Below are 19,987 nucleotides of genomic sequence, written 5' to 3'. Positions count from 1 at the left end.
TTTTAAAGACATTCATGCCTCGCTTGAAATTTTTCCATGTCCCACTGGAGGGAGGGGGAGCACTACCCCCAGGTTGAGAACCTGTTTTATATAAGGATTCAATTTCGCATGTCATTCACTCTAGTGTGGTAAAAAAGCTTTTTGTGTGTTGATTTTAGTTTTAAAACAAAAGGGGAATTTCTTAGCTGCTAATGTTATTCAACTTTTAATGTTGTTCAAGTTTTCTTTCACATGTTGATCGAAACTGTAAAATTGCATTTTACTATCTTAACAGCTTCCTCTGCTAATGTATCATCAATCCCTTCATTTCCTGAGTATGATTTAAATTCCAGTTTGTTACCATTAGAAATAAGGCAGAAGTTAACAGAAATAGTTCAAACCAAAGGATCAGACTTACTACAAGTAAGCATCTTTACTATGTTAATTATTATGTTTCACAATGTTTTGGAACTTTTTTTTTATTATTTGTGTTTACTTTGACTCAGCAGAAAATCAAATGCACCAAAAACGTATTGTATTAATGTAACAAGGCATTTTTCTTGTGTGGAACATTTTATTCCAAAGATCCAGATAATTTTGATTTTCCTGATAAAAAAAATTGTCCTGATTTTCAACTTTTGTCTTGATATTTCCGATTCTTTTAGAGTGTTTTACTTCATTTTTATAGAGCTATACTAGACAGCTAGTGTTAGTGTAACACCAAAACACACGTTTTGCTTCAAGAAGGCTGAATTTGTGCCATGCCAGAGTTAATTTTGGATTATGCTGAAGATACTCCAGTAGAGCCATGATATCCTATTGACCAGTGGTGGCGATTCCGCCCCCCCCCCCACTTTTTATGGCCTTTTTTTCTTTCAATTTAGGAACCATAACTAAAAATTATTTAAAAAAAAGCAGAAATGTCAAAATTTTCAGAACATAATTTTTTTTGTTGTATTTATGAAACATTTACCACAAGCAGTAACTTTTAGTTTATGCATTCATTGTTTAAATATTAGTAAATCAATTGTTTTACTTAAACATGCCATACTTGTTCAATGAAATTATTACCAAGTGTTTGTGACATCTCAAAATACTTTGGGGTAAAAAATGTAAGCCTAATTCATGTCTACGTGTTTCTTCGGGGAACGTTATGCCGTACAAAATTCATCAATCTTAATGATCTTAGTAAAAACGTGAGTTAAGTTGTTAGATTTACATCAATTACCACTCATCTGCTCTCAAAACAGCCCAGCAAAATTTTGAACTTTTTTCTTTCTCTTTCTTTCTTTTTTTTTTTTTCATATATAAATTTCTCTCTTTTTTTTTTTTTTTTTTTTGCCGCCTCACTGTTTAGTCCCAATCGCCGCCTCTGCTATTGACAATAGCAACATTCTAAAAAAAAAAAAATTGTGGCTAAACTATATTGCACTGTAAGATGGGGAAAGACCAAAGCTGCACTGTGTGGATACTGTGGAAGAAGATTGTATTGTGCTTAAGTCAAAGAACTGGAAGAGCTTAACTACAAATAGTAGAGGTTGGAAACAGCTGATAGGAGATAACACTGTTACTTGTATGACATTTTTACGCTATTTTTTCTTTTCTAAGTTCATTTTCACTGGCTCATTTTCAAAAAAAAAAAAATCAAGCATTTGTTAATGTTGTCTTATTTTACATTGGTATTCTACTAAAACTATCAAATACACAATATAATTATTCTCAGTTTTATGATTAATTATTAATTTAATAACACTTGCAACTTGTGTGTCAGTTTGGGATTTCAGTTGTCACTCACACACATTACAAGTTTTATTACATCAATAACTAATTACAAAAAAGTGAAAATAATTATACTGTGCATGTAGTTGTTTTAGAGAAATATGTAAAATAAATGCTTGATTTTTTTATGCTGAGTTAGTGAAAAAGAACTTGGAAAATAAAAAATAGTGTAAAAATTTTAAGATGGAATCGCCCTGGTACAGAAGGGATTGTCTCACTCTTGGCTGCCACACCATGGATGATGAGGATAAAGATACTGCAGCTCAGAAAAGTCTAATCTTTCACTGTACAAGTTTTTTTTTTTACTTTGTCTACTAACATTCAGCATTTGACTAGCAATCTCCTCCTCCCTCCAAATTAAAATCTTCAGTTCTCACTGTGAGATTTTTTAAGGAGAAAACAAAACTTTTTCTGCAGGCTTATAGTTGTATAAATGTCACTTTTTCATCTACACTTAGTTTTTTTTTTACTCTCCAGTGTTATAATAAATACAGGATCGAGCTATTAAAACCAATATTCATTTTAGTAACTAGTCGCCAGGTTGGCTAGATAAGCTTCATTCGGCGCTTGGCTCGATATTTGCAAATTCTACAGGTTTCTACTGAAAATCATCTTGCCCGAACCTGCTTTATGCCTCTTAAGCTCCATACAGGAGCAAGAGTTTTCTGGCTTTTTGGTAAAATTAGAGCTTTTTTTATGCTTGTATTGTAAAAATTTCCTCCTTGTTTCACTTTTTCAGGCCTCAGAGCGATCCTATATCTATAAATATAAAAATTGAAATTTATTTGTAGTGTGAGTATGTATATATTCCTTGTGAAATTCCAGTTTTTCTTAAATCTTTTTCAACTTTTGGCACAGAAGTTCTTTGATGCTCCGGAATCGTCATAGGAAGGGGGGGGGGGGGTCTAATGCAAATCTAGTTTACGTCAGATCTTTGCCAAACTTGACACAGATGTCCTTGGTATTTAGGAATGCACGTAGGGCTTTCCCTCTAAAGTTTCAGCGTATATACCCCCTTATTTTTTAAATTTATGTACTACAATACTGACTAAAACTATATAGATATATTTTTTCTATTTTCAGGCATGTAAGAACTTTGATCGCAGGGCTACAAATAAAATTTCTAAGACACAACTTAGGCAGGTTCTTAGAATGTTTTGTTTCCCCATTACTGCTGCACAATTTGACTCATTATGTGAATATGTAAGTATATATTATAGTGAATTTCAAAGCAGCGACTGATTTGTTTTTAAAACCATGATATAGTTGAGGTAACATATTGATACTACATGCCCTTTCCATTAATATTTTGGTTTTGCCAAGAAACTACCATGTGATTTTTTTCATTTTTTATAAGCTGAAAAAGAAACCTAATATTTTGCAAATAATTCTAATCAAAATGACGCTTCCAGGTAAAGCGACACATTTTTTTAAAATGTTAATTATAGGCTCCATTAAAGATGAATTAATGGTCAAATCGCATTATTTTGTTCCCTCAAATTCCAAACCAGGGAGTTAAATGTATTTTGCCACTCTGACTTCTAACTTCAGTAATACTTCTGTTGCAAACAAAATACTTTTGTTCAAATATGCTTTGTGTTCTTTTTAAACAACTGTTAAAAAAATTCTATATATGTTATAGAGAAGTGAATTAAAACATAATAAATGAAATAATTAAATTAATTTATACCTTTTTTGGAGGGAGGGCTGGCCCCTTAGGCTTGTGCCACTGAAATATACTATTATACTATATTTCAATTGTGCATATCGGAAAAATGGGAAAGTTGCAACGACCCTCACCTTCGAATTCAGTGTCCTGGATATGTGTTAGAACCATGTTTCAATTTTTTCTGGAATAACAAGTTCATATCATTCCCTTGTTGGAATTAAAACTAATTCTTATAATTGGCACTTCATTTATGCATAAAAATTAACTCCTATATTACGTTCTTTCAGATCAAGTGCAATGTTAGTGGAGTGCCAATTTTCCCTAGATACAATTAGATATGTACATATTGTTTCAAGGGCCCCCATGTAGGGGCAAGTGGGGGTTAAAGGCTCCCCCCCTAGAAATGAGAACTTCTTTGCTTTTGGTACTTTTTTCTTTGCAAAAATTTTTAAAAATTTCTTTTCCAACCATTAATGAATAAGCTATTAAAAATGTCAAATTTGAATATCTTTAATCTGTACTGAAATCGGTTTCTATGGGGAAAATGTTCTGCTAAACCATGGGGAAATTTTCTGAATCCCCCCCCCTCTTAAAATTTTGCAAATGTGTGCCCTTGTATTGTTTATAAACCCACTAAAATTTTAAACAGAAAAAAATGCTCAATTCCATTTCATGTTGTTTTGCTTTCTTCTGACCAAGGAAATTTAACCAAGGACTAAGTATTTGGGGAGACATTATTCAGAAGTTTTAAAGAACTTTAAAATTATTTTTAATTTGTTTTAAGTTGAATATATTTGAGTTTAAACCAAAATTAACATTTTGACAAACTAAAACTAGCATTTTAATTAAAAAAAATTGTCTAGTTTTTTTTTTTTTTTTTTTTTTTTTTTTATGAGGAAGGCAAAGATTCAAATTAAGAAAGTAAATTCTTTTCCCTTCTTTCAATACCTATATTTATTTTCTTTTATGCATATATTATTTTACCAACATTCATTTCGTGCCTTTTTTTTTCTTTTAGGCAAAGTTGAGCTCCACTGGAAAAATAAACTATCGAGATTTTTTCTTGAAAATATCGAATCTTAAAAAAATTTCCGATTGTAAGAAATCTGAAAGGTAAGTATCAAAATATAAGAAAGTTGGAAATCAGATTTGTGAAAGATTTAAATGTTGAAAAAATTTTGTAAAAAAACTTATCACTTTTCAGAACATGAAGTAAAGTTGATGAGAAAAAAAAATTATTTATTGTAAAACAGTTTTCTTAACTAAGAGTGGATCCAGTTTTTGATTTTGAAGGGGTCTTTTCGAGAAAAAAAGGGAAATGGGTGATAAGTGTCCTTTTTAGCATAAGTAGGAGTCTGGAGAATATGTTTCGAGACTTTAGCCGTCAAAATGCAACTTTAGGCTATCTCTCATCACTTAAAAAGGAGATCTTGACTCCCACACAGCCCCCCCCCCCCCCCGTTTTTTGAATCCATTCCTGTACTTAACACATACATTGTACGTATAGTTTCTACTACATTTATGGAGCTGTTTTAATTTTCTTTTTTTTCAAGAAAGATTGCATTCTAACATTGCTGTTTTGAAAACTGCCTCCACACATTTTTCTACTAAATCTGGAAATTCAAATTTTTAGTTAATCTCCAGTGACAGGTAGAGTGCTAAAAACGGAACCAGGGATGATTTTTTTTATGTGGGGGAAAGGGGGGGTCAATAGTCTTTTTCCGGAAATTTTTATAATATTCAAACTTTTTGGAGGGGCGATCGACCCCCTGTGGATCTGTCACTGGCTACATGGAGCACTATACAAAATAGAGATAACAAAATAGAAATGATTTGTTTTGGGGGGGAAAAAATCTGTTAAGTAATAATTACTTACGGCCATTTTGCTTTTTAAAAAACGACCGGTAGAGTATTTTTTTTAGTATTTTGTCTCCAAAATAAGACATTTAGCTGTCAAATAGCGAGTGGTCATTTTCAGGTCTGATTTCTATGCCAAAAAAAAAAAAAAAAGATTAATTTATGTATCAACTAAGGATTGAAGAGAAAATATCATCAATTTGAAGATTTTTTTTCTTTTGTTTCTAGTAGCCGCCAGTGGTGGAGTTACTATATTGCAATTGATACCCTCACTACCATTACAGGCTCTGAAAGGGATTCTAAAATTGTACATGATGCATGTTTTACATAGTTCTATGATAGACAAAGAGTAAACAAGGGGGGGGGGGAGTAAAAAAGTATCCTTTGCAAAGAAAAAAAGTAAAATGAAGTAAATAAAATAAGCAAATGAAACAATGGATAACGATCTGCCTTTAAAAAGATATGAAAATGAAAATATATCCCGAAGAAACTTAAAGTTTAACAAATTTGTTGTGTATTTAAAGTTAAAGTGTATTGTGTTTATTGCCTGACCAGATTTATGTTCATTTACTGATCAGAGGTGTTCATTCATTTGGTAGTTGTGCCACTTTTCCTTTAAACACCGGAGAAAGCCAGAAGCAATACCATTTAAATTTCAGCAGTTTATTTTACATATTTACATAGATCAATTATGATGTTCTAACTATCACAAACTAAACATTTTTGTGTTTAAAAATACTAGATTTTTTAAAAATGAAATTGTGTTTAAGTGTCTACTTACAAGAAATAAAGTTTAATTGCTATATTCTTATTATATGGTGTCAAATTTCCTTATGTTCATTTCAGTTTAGCTTTTTTTCCATGTAGATATTTTTAAATATTCATACTAAAATGCTTCACTTTCTCCTTAGGATTTCTGACAATCTTCCTGTAGATGAAGTTGAACTTAGAATTAAAGAAAAAGTAAAGTTTTGAAACTTTCTAACTTTATTATTTTCTGTATTTAAGGAAGGATATAAATTTATTCATAAACATTTATTTATAAATTTCAATTCAATTCAATTCATTTTATTTCAATCAGGGAAATATATATATATATATATATATATATATATATATATATATATATATATATTACAAATATGCATTTCACATATAAATTAAAAAGAAATTACAAACAGAAATATATTTCTCTCTGTCGAATTGAGAATCCCTGATTCAGTAGATGGGAGTAAAGGCTATACAATATCCTGACTAGCTCCCACCACTCAGAGAAGAGCTTAATTTAGAGCCAGTTTATAACATAATATAAAATTAACAAAAAATAAATGCATAATCATACAAAGAACACATAAACACAACACAAGTAATGCAATTAAAGTACGTCTAATTTTATAACAGAACTGAGGCATACTATTACGAATATGCTACTTTATCCTAAATTGACTGCAGTAGAATTGAGTATAAAATTTTTTAGCCTATTCTTAAACAAATTTCGATTATTAATGGTTTTTAAACAATAATAATTGTTTGTTTTTATAAGTTGCTTTAATTTCTTTCTTCTTCTTCTTCTTTTTTTTTTTTTTTTTTGCATCGAAAATGGAATTCCTTTTAATATCTGAACTTTTGTTTCTATTTTTGCTCTTTTAATACCATATTGTAATAATTGTGTTTTAACTTTTTGCACATTAGCAAACATTTGTAATTCTTGTTATACTAAAATGTAGAAGTTAAGTAAGTGTAATATTGTTCTTGAAATATATACTATTCATAACTTTAAAATTAAGAGCAATTTAGAGTAAACTGAGTAGCAGTAAAGAAGAAGGTAAGGCATTTACTACAATATAAAGCATTTGGCACCAAAATTTATGGTACTAAACAAGTGTTAACGAGTGCTGGTTTCAATAACTGCATTAATATTACTGATTTTGCAACAACACTGCTTTTTAATAGTGACAAAACTTCTTTGACTTTTTTTTTATCAGCATTGCATTTTAATTATGGCAAAACTTCATTTCATCAAGATACTTTTGAATAAATATCTTGTTGTAAAGTAAATTTGTAACTCAAGAGATTTTAATATTGTAACCATCTAATATTTTTTTGCACACTTGCTTTGCTTTTTCATGGATGGAAATTTTTGTAACAGAATGAGAAGATGTGGCAAACTGTCCTGCTGACTATAGTTTTTTTAAGGCTATTTCAAAGTTGAACTTGAATTTAAAAACCTCTGCAAAGGAAATAGAATTATTGATTTAAAACAAAATAAAATCAACTATGTTTTAGGGTGTCAAATTAGTGTTGTATGCTTTTACAGTCTTTTAAAATGAATGTTTATTCGTAGATAAAACCTCGATTACGTGACATCATTCGTTCCTTCTGGCTATTTGATATCAACAAAGATGGATTCATTCAGAAAAGTGAATTGAGACGAATCATTCGCAATTATTGTTTTGATTTGAGTGATAATGCTTATGAGGAGTAAGATTTTTATTAACAGTCTCAGTATCAGCAAATATTAGACAAATAAAATACTTTTAATAAATGATTATGTTATCTGTTACATCTGATTTTAGATATCAACTATTGTGAAATAAACAATTACAATGAAATGCGGCCAATGTGTTTTTAGTGGGTTGAAATTTTGTAGTGTGACTATTTATGCAAAGTATTGAAACCTTTTTATCTGTAAAATGTGCCTATAGCACATTTTTTAACCTATTTTCCTGGTAAAAGTCAAAGGGAAAAAAAGCATAAAAAGAAGACTGAATGCATTTTTAAAATATCGCTAAAAACAAAAAAAAAAGTCCAAAACAGATTTAATGCTTGTAAAAGTATTGAAAAATTTAAATTGTAAAGTATGGTTTTGAGATGAGGAAAATAGTGTCTGTCACAAGAAACAACAAACAAAATGTTACTGGATATATTTTTAAATGTTAAGATAAATGCATACACCAAAAAGAAGTATTTTACAAATGTTGAAAATTTAAAACAAATGCAAGCAATCTATAACCAAATGAATACAAATATGAGAACTCATACAAGCTTTGGTTTATTAATAAGTCAAAATATTTCTCTCTCCTGACACAATTACTTTTCTGGGAATTTGGGATTGTAAAAGGTTGTAAATGCATAACAAACCTTATACCAGAAAGTAAAAATCGTGATTGTCAAAATGGACCATTCTTTTTATTTGACTAGTTATAAAATCATCAGGAATTTTGTTATGTTAACTGGAAACACAAGAGAGGGACTCATAGAGTGCTCACACGTAAATTCTCTTTAAGGTACAACAATGCCACCATGCACGCGCAGTATAGTTAGAGCACCATCAGTGGTCTTGGCTATGGATGTTTTGCAAGGGGGAAATAAGGATAAGATTGGATTGAAAGCAGTTGTCGTAGTGCAATATTATGTTTAACAAAGGAAGAAACACATAGTTTTCACATTTTGACTGGAACTTAAATTTTTTGTAGCCATTTTCAATGAAATGGTCGTCTGTTTGTGACTGGCAGCCGCTAATCTAGAGCTTTACTGAAAATTAATGTCTAACGCTTTGAAATTATTTATTTTGTATCATTTTCTGTCTTAACTAGGGAAACTAGTTAAAATGGAAAGTTCCTTTTTATATAAAAGATTTGGATTGCCTTGCAACATTTTTTTTAAGCATTGAAAAGGTATTTTTAAGATAAATTAAAGCCAAAGGTAATTGAGAGGGAGAAGGGAGGTAGAGAGCTAATGGTTACAAATGATTTTGGATTTAATCTACTAGGAAGTAGGATTGTTTAGTTCTATATGAATTTGTTTTACATTTGAAAAAAAGAACAATTAGTAGTAAATGATTCATTTAAAAGATTTTAAGTTGGACATTTTGACTTTAAGAGAAATATAAATTCATATGATTGCGTCAACTTTTCAAAGTGTGTAGTTACATAACAATAATATTAATTTTAATTTTAGACTTTGGAAAAACTATGATCCTAAAGGATCTAGTATCATCAAGTATCGGGATTTCTTGGTGAAGCTCGGTATTAATACGGATAGATATGAAAAATATATGCCACCTGAAAATGTTGCAAGTTCTCTTAGTTGGACTGACAAAAAGGCAAAGGATAAAGTGGATGGTATCAGGTAATAAAAGAACGAAAAATTATCCTATATCTAAAAAAATGGAATAATTATTAAAAAATTTGATTTAATCTAATGATTTGTCTAGGGTTTGAAAATATATGCATATATTTTTTTTTTCCTGTAAAACTCTGAAATCTGGAAATTTTGACATTAGCCAGTGAATATCAACATTCATATGGCAAAGAGATAGGTGAAAGATTGAATATTTCCATTTGATCACAGGTGAAAGTCGACCTTTTCCATTTTTGTCTTTCTTGGTAACATGTATATTATCACCTCAGAGCAACAGTAAGATGACTCAGTGTTATTTCTGAGATTAGATATCTTACTGTTGCTCTGAGGCGATGATATATATAGTAAGCTTCATACCACATATCTTGAAACCGGAAGCTTTGCAGTTTGTAGGTTCTGCCCTAATATTTCACAGATCAATTTAATGATTGGCAAATTAGCGATGTGTGCACCAAATTAAAATAATTTAAAAGTGCAAATAGTAGTAAACCGCTAATCATTAAACTGAATAACAAGCTATAATAATTCAGAAAAAAAAAATGCTTCACAATAAAAATTAATTTTATTATATGTGTTTTTTCTTGCTCAGTTGTTTGCTCTAAGCTTATGGTGGCTTAAGCTAGTGGTTTGCTAAGGTATTTATGAATCCAATACTGTGCCACAATTTGACTGTAGTAATTCTAATATGCATTAAGGAACTTTGAATCAACGATAAAATATGAAAATCTAACTTGAAACTTAATTTACTGGAGAATACTACTAGTCAATATTGTAGGATATGGGATTTATAAACTACACAACTTACTGTATACTTGCAAAAAGACATAATTCATAGAAAATTTTCTTTTATGGATTAGCATTTTAAAGAACTACTGCAAAGCATTTCTCGCTCTTTCTCTCTGTGTACACATGTCATTGCTTCAGGAAAACAGTAAGGTATCTTAGTGTTATTTCTGCGATTAGATATCTTATTGTTGCTCTGAGGTTACGATATATATATATTAGAGATGTTATAAAATTTGACTTGTGTAGCTTTATCGGTGGTTCCAAAAATCAACACTAATTTAAAAACTAACTTTTATTTAAAACTTAAAAGAGAATGAAGATAACGAGGCAGTGCTCGTTCTTGCCAGTATTATGAGGGCTGGCGGCTCCCTTCAACTGATGTAACATAACATCACCAACATAAGCTTAACATAACATAACACAAAAGATACAAGACAACTTGCTTAAATAGGTGAGGAACACGCCCTCTTACGGCAAATCGCAACACTCCCCACCTAAACTCTACTTAGAGTTTACAAACTTACCAGATAGGACATCTAATGTTTCCTTTCTACATAAATGATAAACATAACATTTATTCTATGACTACCTTGTCAAAATATAAACAACAATTATTAACACAATACAGTTTTAAATACATTTAAACAAAAAATTTTAATATGCTTACTAAAATTTTCAAATTTTGTGCACAAACTTAACAGTCTATTTGCTCAAGTGAGCTCTAAGTTGTAAATTAGTTGAACAGGTCTTCTGATAATTCCTGTCTTAGTTTTGATCGAACAAGAGCGCACTTTGTTATCCCTGCCATGAAAAATTTCAGTAATTTTCCCTAAAGACCACATATTTCTTGGGTAATGATCATCTTCGATTAAAACAACATCATTAGGCTTAAATTCCTTATTTTTTGAAGTTTGCTGACACACATGAGCAGATCTTAACATTAATAGATAATTTTTTCGCCAGCGATTCCAAAAATGATTTAACACATTTTGTTGATGTTTAAATTTTTTAACTGTGGATTTTCTAGATCCTAATAAATCATCCTTTGAAATTCTCGTTGGAGGGAGGGATAGCAATCGTTTACCTACTAAAAAATATGCAGGAGTGAGGGGAGAGGGTTCTGAGGGATCATTATATACGTAAGTAATGGGTCGAGAATTAATTATTGCTTCAATCTCAATAAACACCGTTTCAAGTTCATTGAGAGAGAGCGATGAGCTCCCAACAATTTTTCTTAAGCTTGTTTTAATTGTTCTTACCATTTTCTCCCAGAATCCTCCCCACCATGCACCTCTTTCTACAATATATTTCCATTTTATATTGTAATGTGAAAATAAATCTTTAACAGAAGGATGACCAAAGCATTTAAATACTTTTTTCAACTCAATATCTGCTCGTTTAAATGACTTTGCATTGTCAGAATAAATTGTATTACACAGTCCTCGTCGAGATATAAACCGTCGGAAGGCCAGTAAAAATGATTCAGTGTTCATGGAAGGTACCAGTTCTAAGTGGATTGCGCGCGTAACTGCACACATAAATAAAAGCAAATAATGTTTTTCATTATTTTCTCTGCAATAAAAGGGTCCTGCGTAATTGAGTCCAGTTACTGCAAAGGGTGGTGACTCAATTATTCTATCTGCAGGGAGTGGAGCTACAACCTGAGCCCCTGGACGCGCGTTGAATCTTTTACAAATCAAACACTTGTGAAGAACCGTTTTAACTCTTTGTCGTGCTTTAATGATCCAGAACTTTTCACGGAGATGTGTTAGTGTGGCTTCTACTCCAGAATGAAATACTCTTTCGTGTGCATCCATTATTAAAAGTTCCACGTATCTGCACTTTGATGGCAATATCAATGGGTGCTTTGCTGATTCTTGACAATCTGCAAACTGTATTCGCCCCTTTAAACGCAGAAGACCATTCTCATCAATTTCAGGATGCAACAAATATAGGCTGGAATTTTTGTCGATATTCTTTCCATCGGATAGGGTTTCAATTTCCTTTTTGAAGTGTTCCATTTGCGTGGTTTTACTCCAAAATATTTCGGCAGTCATAATTTCTTCTGCTGCAATTGGTCCACACAACTTCTCAGATTTTGGTTTGCAGTTACTGATGAATCTCATTATCCATGCGGTAATACGATACACTTTCTTCAAAGTGCCGAATTCATCTAAATCAAATAGTGAACTATCAGATTGCTTGGGTTCACTATTAGCGGAAATTTGTAGGACGTTTCGCGATTTTCTGCTTTCAATGGACATTTCTCCCTTGTTGAACTTTGCTATTTTCTTTGGCCATAACTCTTCGGATTCGGTAAGCTAACTAGGTCCATTTCGCCACAGTGGACTAGAAGCCATTGTTTCAGCTTGTTCTCCTCTTGTTAACATATCTGCTGGATTACTTCTTGAATCGCAGTAGAAAAACTGATTTGGACTGCAAATTGCCTGAATTTCTGCTACGCGATTGCTAACAAAGGGCTTCCACTCATTTGGAGATCTTCTTAGCCAGTGTAGTACAATTGTTGAATCGCTCCAACAATACAGATTTTCGGTTAAGTTCGGAAAAATGCCTTTTAAATATTTCGCTAATCGAGCACCTATAAGAGCTCCCATTAGCTCACATCTTGGCAAAGATAAAGTTTTCAAAGGTGCAACTCTACCCTTGGCCATTATGAAGGAAGTTTTAATCTCCCCGTAACTATTAGAGTATCTAAAATAAGCAAACGCTCTAGGAGAGGCGTCGCAAAAAATTTGAATGCTCAGTTCCGTGTAATCAGCCTCACTGAAGAATTTCCTTGGGAAAGTCAGATTTTTTAAGAACTCAAGTTCTGAGCACCAATTATTCCACCTTCCTTTTAAAGCACTAGGAAGACTTTCATCCCAGTTTAGACCTAACAGCCAAATATCTTGTAACAATATCTTCATCCGCACAGTAAAAGGTTGAAGAAATCCCACTGGATCGAATATTTTAGCTACAGTTCTTAAAACTGTCCTTTTTGTGTCGTCTAGTTTGCTTTTCACAGATTCAATTACAGAGGTTAGCTCTAAATTGATAGAATCATTAATGGGATTCCAATTCATGCCTAAAAATTTTGATTTCTTACTCAAATTTTCATCCTGTTTAATATTATCCTTGAGCCACAAAGCATTAAGTTCAATTGAATTTGATTTCAATTTTCTCAAATTCATTCCTGCGTCACGGAAATATTTACTGCATCTACAGACAATTTGTATGCATCTTCCACCGTTTTAGCACCATAAAACAAATCATCTACATAAATTGATGAATTAAGCATTTCAAATACATCAGGGTTTTTATTTTTATATTTTTTAATATGATATTTAATAGTAGCGGCTAGTATAAATGGGCTAATACTGGTACCGAACGGCGTGCGGCACATACGCAAAATTTTGAACTGTTCGTTTGATTCCCCAAACCAGAGAAATCTCAAAAAATCCCGATCTTGTTTAGCTATCCCAATCATAAAAAACGCCTTTTGTAGGTCTCCACTAAATGCTATTTCATGCTCCCGAAACCTAAGAATAATATCAAGAACGGACGGATTCAAGTTAGGACCAATTTCTAAACATTCATTTAAGGATTTACAATTTTCAGATTTAGAAGATGCTTCAAATACGATACGAACATTCGTCGTTTTGCTATTACGAATGACTGCTCTGTGGGGCATATAATAATCTTTATCTTTGATTTCATTAGCGCATTTCAAAACTATATTTTCGTTTAACTGCTGTTCTATTATTTCCTTATACTTCGCTAATATTTCTGGAGTTTTATCCAGTTTTTGTTTTAAAGTTTCAAAGCGTCTTTTAGTTACCTCAAAATTATTTTCGAGACCGTCAGTTGTGGTTTTCCAAAGTAATTTACATTCGTATCTCCCGTCTACAAATCGCAAATCTGTTTCGAAGCGATGAATTAAATCTTCATCTTTTTTGGAATATTTACTAGATTCTTCATTTAACCCCATAGAATCCAATTCCCAAAATATTCTTAAATCATTTAAAATAATTGCATTTCCTACCGATACATTTGAATGCTTCGAAAAGTTGGCTTGCTTAAACGTATTTCTGTCTAAACCCACTAAAAACCACCCAAATATAGAGTTAACGGCCTGAAGATCTCTATTTATGCATTTTCTCGCTGTAAACACTACATCCCAAAATTTGTCGGCCCCAATTAATACCCCCAAATGTCGTAAATCGGAGACATTATCTACAATATCGGCCGGCTTTAGTCCCAAGCACTGCATTTTTTCGAGTGAGCATAAACTTGGACCCTTCACAGGACATGAGGAAATTGTGTCGGTTACCAAACATTCTAATCTTATTTTGTTTTTCAACTCCCTGTCGCAAAGTTCAATTATTACCACATGATAATTTTTAACGATGGGTTTTTCCGCTCCGAATGCGAAAACTGATAATTTCTCAATGCGTATGGGTTTCAAATTCAAAGATTTAACCAAAGTGTCTTTTATGAAAGAACGTTCACTACCTTGGTCCAAAATTGCACGCGTAGTTTTCGAGTCTGATTCTGTACAAATTACTACAGTACACGTTTGTAGCAATACATTTTTCGCGCTCAAAGCATTATTATAGTTCTGAGAAACAAAAGCGTTTGCATTTACGTTAGGAACTACAGATTCATTATTTGAATTAGAAGCGACTAAAGTATTTTCCGAAGTTTTAAGTTGCTCTAAAGATTTACTTGAGTTAGAACGTTCGTCACTATTTCTGAAACAAATCGATTCATGATGATTTTTCCCATTACATTTGAAACAAACACTCTTATCATTACAAACCCTACTCAAATGAAATTTCTTAAAGCATTTAAAACATCTGTTATCCGTTTTAAGCTGTTTTAATTTTTCCGTTGCACAAATGTTACACTTGTAGGAACTATGCGCATTTTGGCAGAAGATGCATACTTGATTTATGGAAGTATTCAATGCACTGGCTGTAGAAATATCTCTATCGTACTTTTTACTAACATTCTTTTGATTACTATAACCTTTAGAAATTGTCGAAGCTTTATTTTCATTACATGCTGCTAAAGTAATTTCCCAACATTCCACTTCTTTCCTTAAAAATGAAATGAATTCAGAAATTTCAATATCACCGTCCTCTCTCTGCTTGTTAAATTGCAGTATTAAATCATGAGGTAGCTTTTTTTGCAAAATAGGCATTAATAAGAGTCCGAAGGACTTAGATTCTACATTCATTGCCTCTAAATTTCTCAAAGCGATTTCAATTTCGTCATGAATTCTCCGTAGCACTTGAACATTGGAAGAGCTCTTAACCTCTTCTAAGTTAATTATTTTGTTCATAAAAGAGTTAATTATGATATCTCTTTTGCCAAATCTATTTTTTAGCATTTCTTTACAATTATAATAGTTTTCGCTTGAAAGATCGAATCCAGACACAACATTAGCTGCCTGACCGATTAAAAGAGCTTTTAAATACGCGAATTTTTCGACTTCTGAAATTGTTTCATTTTTGTCTATTGTGCTTTCAAAGCTGTTCCAAAAACTTTGCCAATGCTTTGGATCTCCTGAGAACTTTTCTATAACTAGCTTAGGTAATTTAACTGAACCTTGTCTAGAGTTTTTATTAATTCTAGCATTTGTACTTTGGTTGCTTGAAGAACTTAAATTTCGATTGCCTTTATTTTTGTCTTCTAAATAACGCAATATTCTTTTAGAAAACTTTAGGCATTTAGCTTCGTATTCATCATTTAAAGTTACTTCTTTCTCTATTTGTTCGAGTTCAATAAATTCTAACATTTCGCTATCAAGCACTGTCAATCCGTTAGACCTTGCAATTAAAAGTTCATAATTGTCGCGTAATTCTGCTTCATCAATTTCACCTACATGTTTTAACTTTTTCTCAACTTGATTGACTAATTGAGTAGTCAACCTTCGCAAAACAGTTATCTTTGCTGTAAGTTTTTGAAACTTATCGCTTTCCAATTCTTGGATTGAAGTCATTTTTTTAAACTTATTTTCATACAATTGAAACTTGAGATAAACTGAATAATGAAGTTTATGAGCCTACCTTAGTTTCTGTAGAAGCTTTAATTCACTGTACATTCTCTTTTACTCAAATTCATAGCAGCTCCATTCGTGGCCGTAATGCACCATATAAAATTTGACTTGTGTAGCTTTATCGGTGGTTCCAAAAATCAACACTAATTTAAAAACTAACTTTTATTTAAAACTTAAAAGAGAATGAAGATAACAAGGCAGTGCTTGTTCTTGCCAGTATTATGAGGGCTGGCGGCTCCCTTCAACTGATGTAACATAACATCACCAACATAAGCTTAACATAACATAACACAAAAGATACAAGACAACTTGCTTAAATAGGTGAGGAACACGCCCTCTTACGGCAAATCGCAACAGATGTACCGAGTACTCGGTAACTACTCGGCACTCGGCCTACTTGGCCAATTTGCCGAGTACTCGGTACTCAGCCAAATTCTGATCAGATACTCGGCCAATACCGAATAGTTGCAAAAAATTGAATATTGTCCAAGACAGATAATAAAATTTATAAAAAGAAAGTGCAAGCATTATATTCTGCAATCATTTACAATCTTACTACTATTATGTATGCGGAAGTTTGTCTGTATGGATGTTTGTTACTCTTTCACGCAAAAACTACTGAATGGATTTTGATGAAACTTCATAATAACATAGTTTATGCATCAGAATAACACATAGGGTAGTTTTCACCCCGTTATGGGGGGCGAAACCCCCATGGGGGGCGATAAAACCCAATTTTTTGTATAAATTCTCTAGTATGAAGATGAAAAAATACTTGCACTTATTAACAATATAAGTCCATCGAAAGCTCTGATTTTTCTGCCAAAGATGACACCTGTTCCAAATTTCTAAGTTGAGTAAAACACGAGTTATGAGCATTTTAGTTCCATGTTCGAAGGCTTTCCTCAACACAATATAGTATTTAGGGTATCATCTCAACTTCTTGTCGACAGCGACAATTGTTGTATTGTTGACTATTTTTGCTTTTCGTCTGACAGTTCAAGGCTTTTCTCAAGTGAAATTTTAAAGTAAGATTTTTTGCACAAGATAGGCAAATAATACATGGATTTGGCTCTCTATTTTCCAGTTTTACGCAACTTTGAGGCAATTAATGTTTTTTTTTTTAAATTTATTTGTGTTGACTGGGTGCTTGATCGACAAGCAGGAATCTCGCCAAACTTTTTTTGCGGAATCATTTTAATAGCTAAGGCATGTGGCAATTTTTTCAATTGTCGCTATTTTTGAAGCTAAAAACTGCGCGAAAACTGTTTCTCAGTTTTCCCCATGTAACCAAAATATTGTCATTTCTTTAATATTTCTTTCTTTATATCATTTGTTAACATGTAAAATGATCCGTCAACTAAATTAATCAAATCCATAAACAGCACAAGTTTGCGCACAATTTCAAACACAATTGCCAAACTTTACTACTTATTTGGAAACATTTCGGATAGCATCATTTCATGGTCACCAGAAGTATCTCAGTATTTGGAGACACTATCTCTTAGATAAAATTAGTAACACACAGTTTTACAAAGTAGGGAGGGGGAGACTTATCCAAGGTATCCCAAAACAATTACCTAAAATTTCGTAGCGTTTTAAATCGCAGTAAAGGATTACGGACGGCTACATTTTTTTAAAGTTTGTACTTCAATAGCAATATAGAGACGATTTTAGAATGATTTTTAATCACGTCAAGTCGGTGTGTTTTTGAGTTATTTCAGTTACAGAGGAAAACAAATTAAAGTAACTATATTGTTTCTTACAATTATTACACACCCAGGCAACGCCGGGTATTTTTGCTATGTACAACAATCCTGCTGCCCCCCTGCCCCCAGTTACTGTCGAAAAAATATTTATTTTTTACTAGGAAATCCCAAATACATACAAAACATTTTCTTTGTAGCATCTTCTGTTCAGAATTAAAATTCATATCTTATGAATGTAGATTAAGCAAACATTTTACGCAGTTTTATAAACTTGGCAAGTCTCTGGCGAATGTATGGCACTGTGGTCCTTTTCCGATAAATAATGGATTTGGATTATTTTACATTTTTACGCTGCTTTTAATTGCAAAAATAGATAATGAATTAGATTGCATTTATTGAAAATGAATTTAATTGCAAAAAAACAAAATGACATTTTAAAAACTTATTCGATCGGCAGAGTTATGATAACGCGATCGGGACAAGTGTTAAAAAATCTTGGCGCTACAGTTATTACAAAATTCGCACTAAAATGTAAAAACTTCACCAAACAAATTTTGGTAAAAATATCATTAAATACTATGTAAAGGGTATTGCAGTTAAAATTAATCCACCAAGTTAGTGAAACAACACGCTCAAATAACATTAAAACTGCTGCTAAAATGAAAATTAATCCACCAAGTTCATTTTATATCTCCAGACTCACCCGGCGACTACGTTAGCGCATTGGCGATTTTTTAAAAATTTTCATGAAACTTTCAATTTTCTTTCTTTTTTTTTTTTTTGTGTGTGTTTTTAAAGATTAATGGTGCTAATTAGGATTTTGCGGAATTAATATCCCTACTGTAATAGCAACACGAGAACATTGTTCTTTCTTTCTTTCTTTTTTTTTTTTAAATTTGTTTTTTATGCTATCGGACCTGTACTGATGAAGATTTTTGGAATTAATCATGAAGGAGGGAGATGTTATTTGAAAACGCTGATATCACCATTCTAATAGAGACATTAGGGAATGTTTCTCTTTCCGAAATGAGAATTTTTTTGTACTATTGTCCTCATTTAAATGGGAACTTTAAAAAAAAAAAAAACTGTTGTGATTACTCTGATTTCAATGGTACTTTTACTCCGAACTTTTTTGGTATTTTAATCAAGACTGTTAACGTTGTTAAAAAGCAGTTGATTTCCTGCACGTGTGGGATTTTAAAGGTTTGATGTTCTCACTCTAAAGGGACATTATTAGAATCTGGATTTGTAGTGACTGTTGACCCTATTTTGGGACGATTTCTCCGGGAAGAAGCTATACAATAATTTAGATAGCAGGTGTAGCGCTGGACACCATTTGACGGGGATGGAAATTATAAGGGAAATGGTTGACTTTATTTAAGAATTGTTGACCTCACTCGAATTGGAATTTTTGAGAATTACCCAAACTAACTTCTTTACAACTCCTGAACGTTTTCCTGATTTATGTTGTGTGATTTTTTGGGTGTTTTCCCAGTTTCGCCGACATTTCATTTACCCGCCCCCCTTTGTTTTTCAGTTTAATATCATATCTATTGATATATTAAAGTGGGGAGGCCATTTTAAATGTCGGTGAAACTGGGGAGAAACCATTTTTTGGTAATTGTATGATCTCTCCCTGTGTTGACTATTAACTTGAATCGATAAAAAAAAACTACATCAACGTGAGCGAAGCCGCGGGTAAAAACTAATTAAAATTTATAAGTCAAATTTAAATTTTGAGAATAATGAAGTTTAATGCTTCAGTGGAATAAATCTCTATTTCAATGTTCCCAAAGTTAATAAAACTTATTTATTAAAAATGATGCAAAAAAGGTAAGTATAGAAAATATGGAATTTTTATATTAAAAATGGATTTTTGCTACAAACAAAAATTAGTTATAAAAAAATTTAAAAATACCTTTGCTTAAAAAATAAAAGGAAATAAAACAATGTTAAAAGCACTGTACAGGAACACTGCAGACACGTGTTTTGGCGTTACAAGGA

The 19,987-nt window shown here is 31.9% G+C and overlaps 1 protein-coding gene across 1 annotated transcript in view; it reads left to right on the top strand.

The window, feature by feature from the left end:
- The first annotated feature begins 231 nt into the window (after nucleotides 1–231).
- Nucleotides 232–19,987, top strand: part of LOC129226839 (EF-hand calcium-binding domain-containing protein 6-like) — a 74,810-nt gene continuing 55,054 nt past the window's right edge. The window contains exons 1-6 of the mRNA XM_054861469.1: nucleotides 232–402; nucleotides 2,842–2,961; nucleotides 4,446–4,540; nucleotides 6,196–6,247; nucleotides 7,629–7,765; nucleotides 9,245–9,415. Coding sequence (XP_054717444.1) covers nucleotides 232–402; nucleotides 2,842–2,961; nucleotides 4,446–4,540; nucleotides 6,196–6,247; nucleotides 7,629–7,765; nucleotides 9,245–9,415 — 746 coding nt within the window. The remainder of the gene's footprint in view (nucleotides 403–2,841; nucleotides 2,962–4,445; nucleotides 4,541–6,195; nucleotides 6,248–7,628; nucleotides 7,766–9,244; nucleotides 9,416–19,987) is intronic.

This window comes from Uloborus diversus, chromosome 7, assembly GCF_026930045.1.
Source record: "Uloborus diversus isolate 005 chromosome 7, Udiv.v.3.1, whole genome shotgun sequence".
In the NCBI taxonomy this organism is placed as follows: domain Eukaryota; kingdom Metazoa; phylum Arthropoda; class Arachnida; order Araneae; family Uloboridae; genus Uloborus; species Uloborus diversus.
This window is presented reverse-complemented; position numbering and strand designations above follow the sequence as displayed.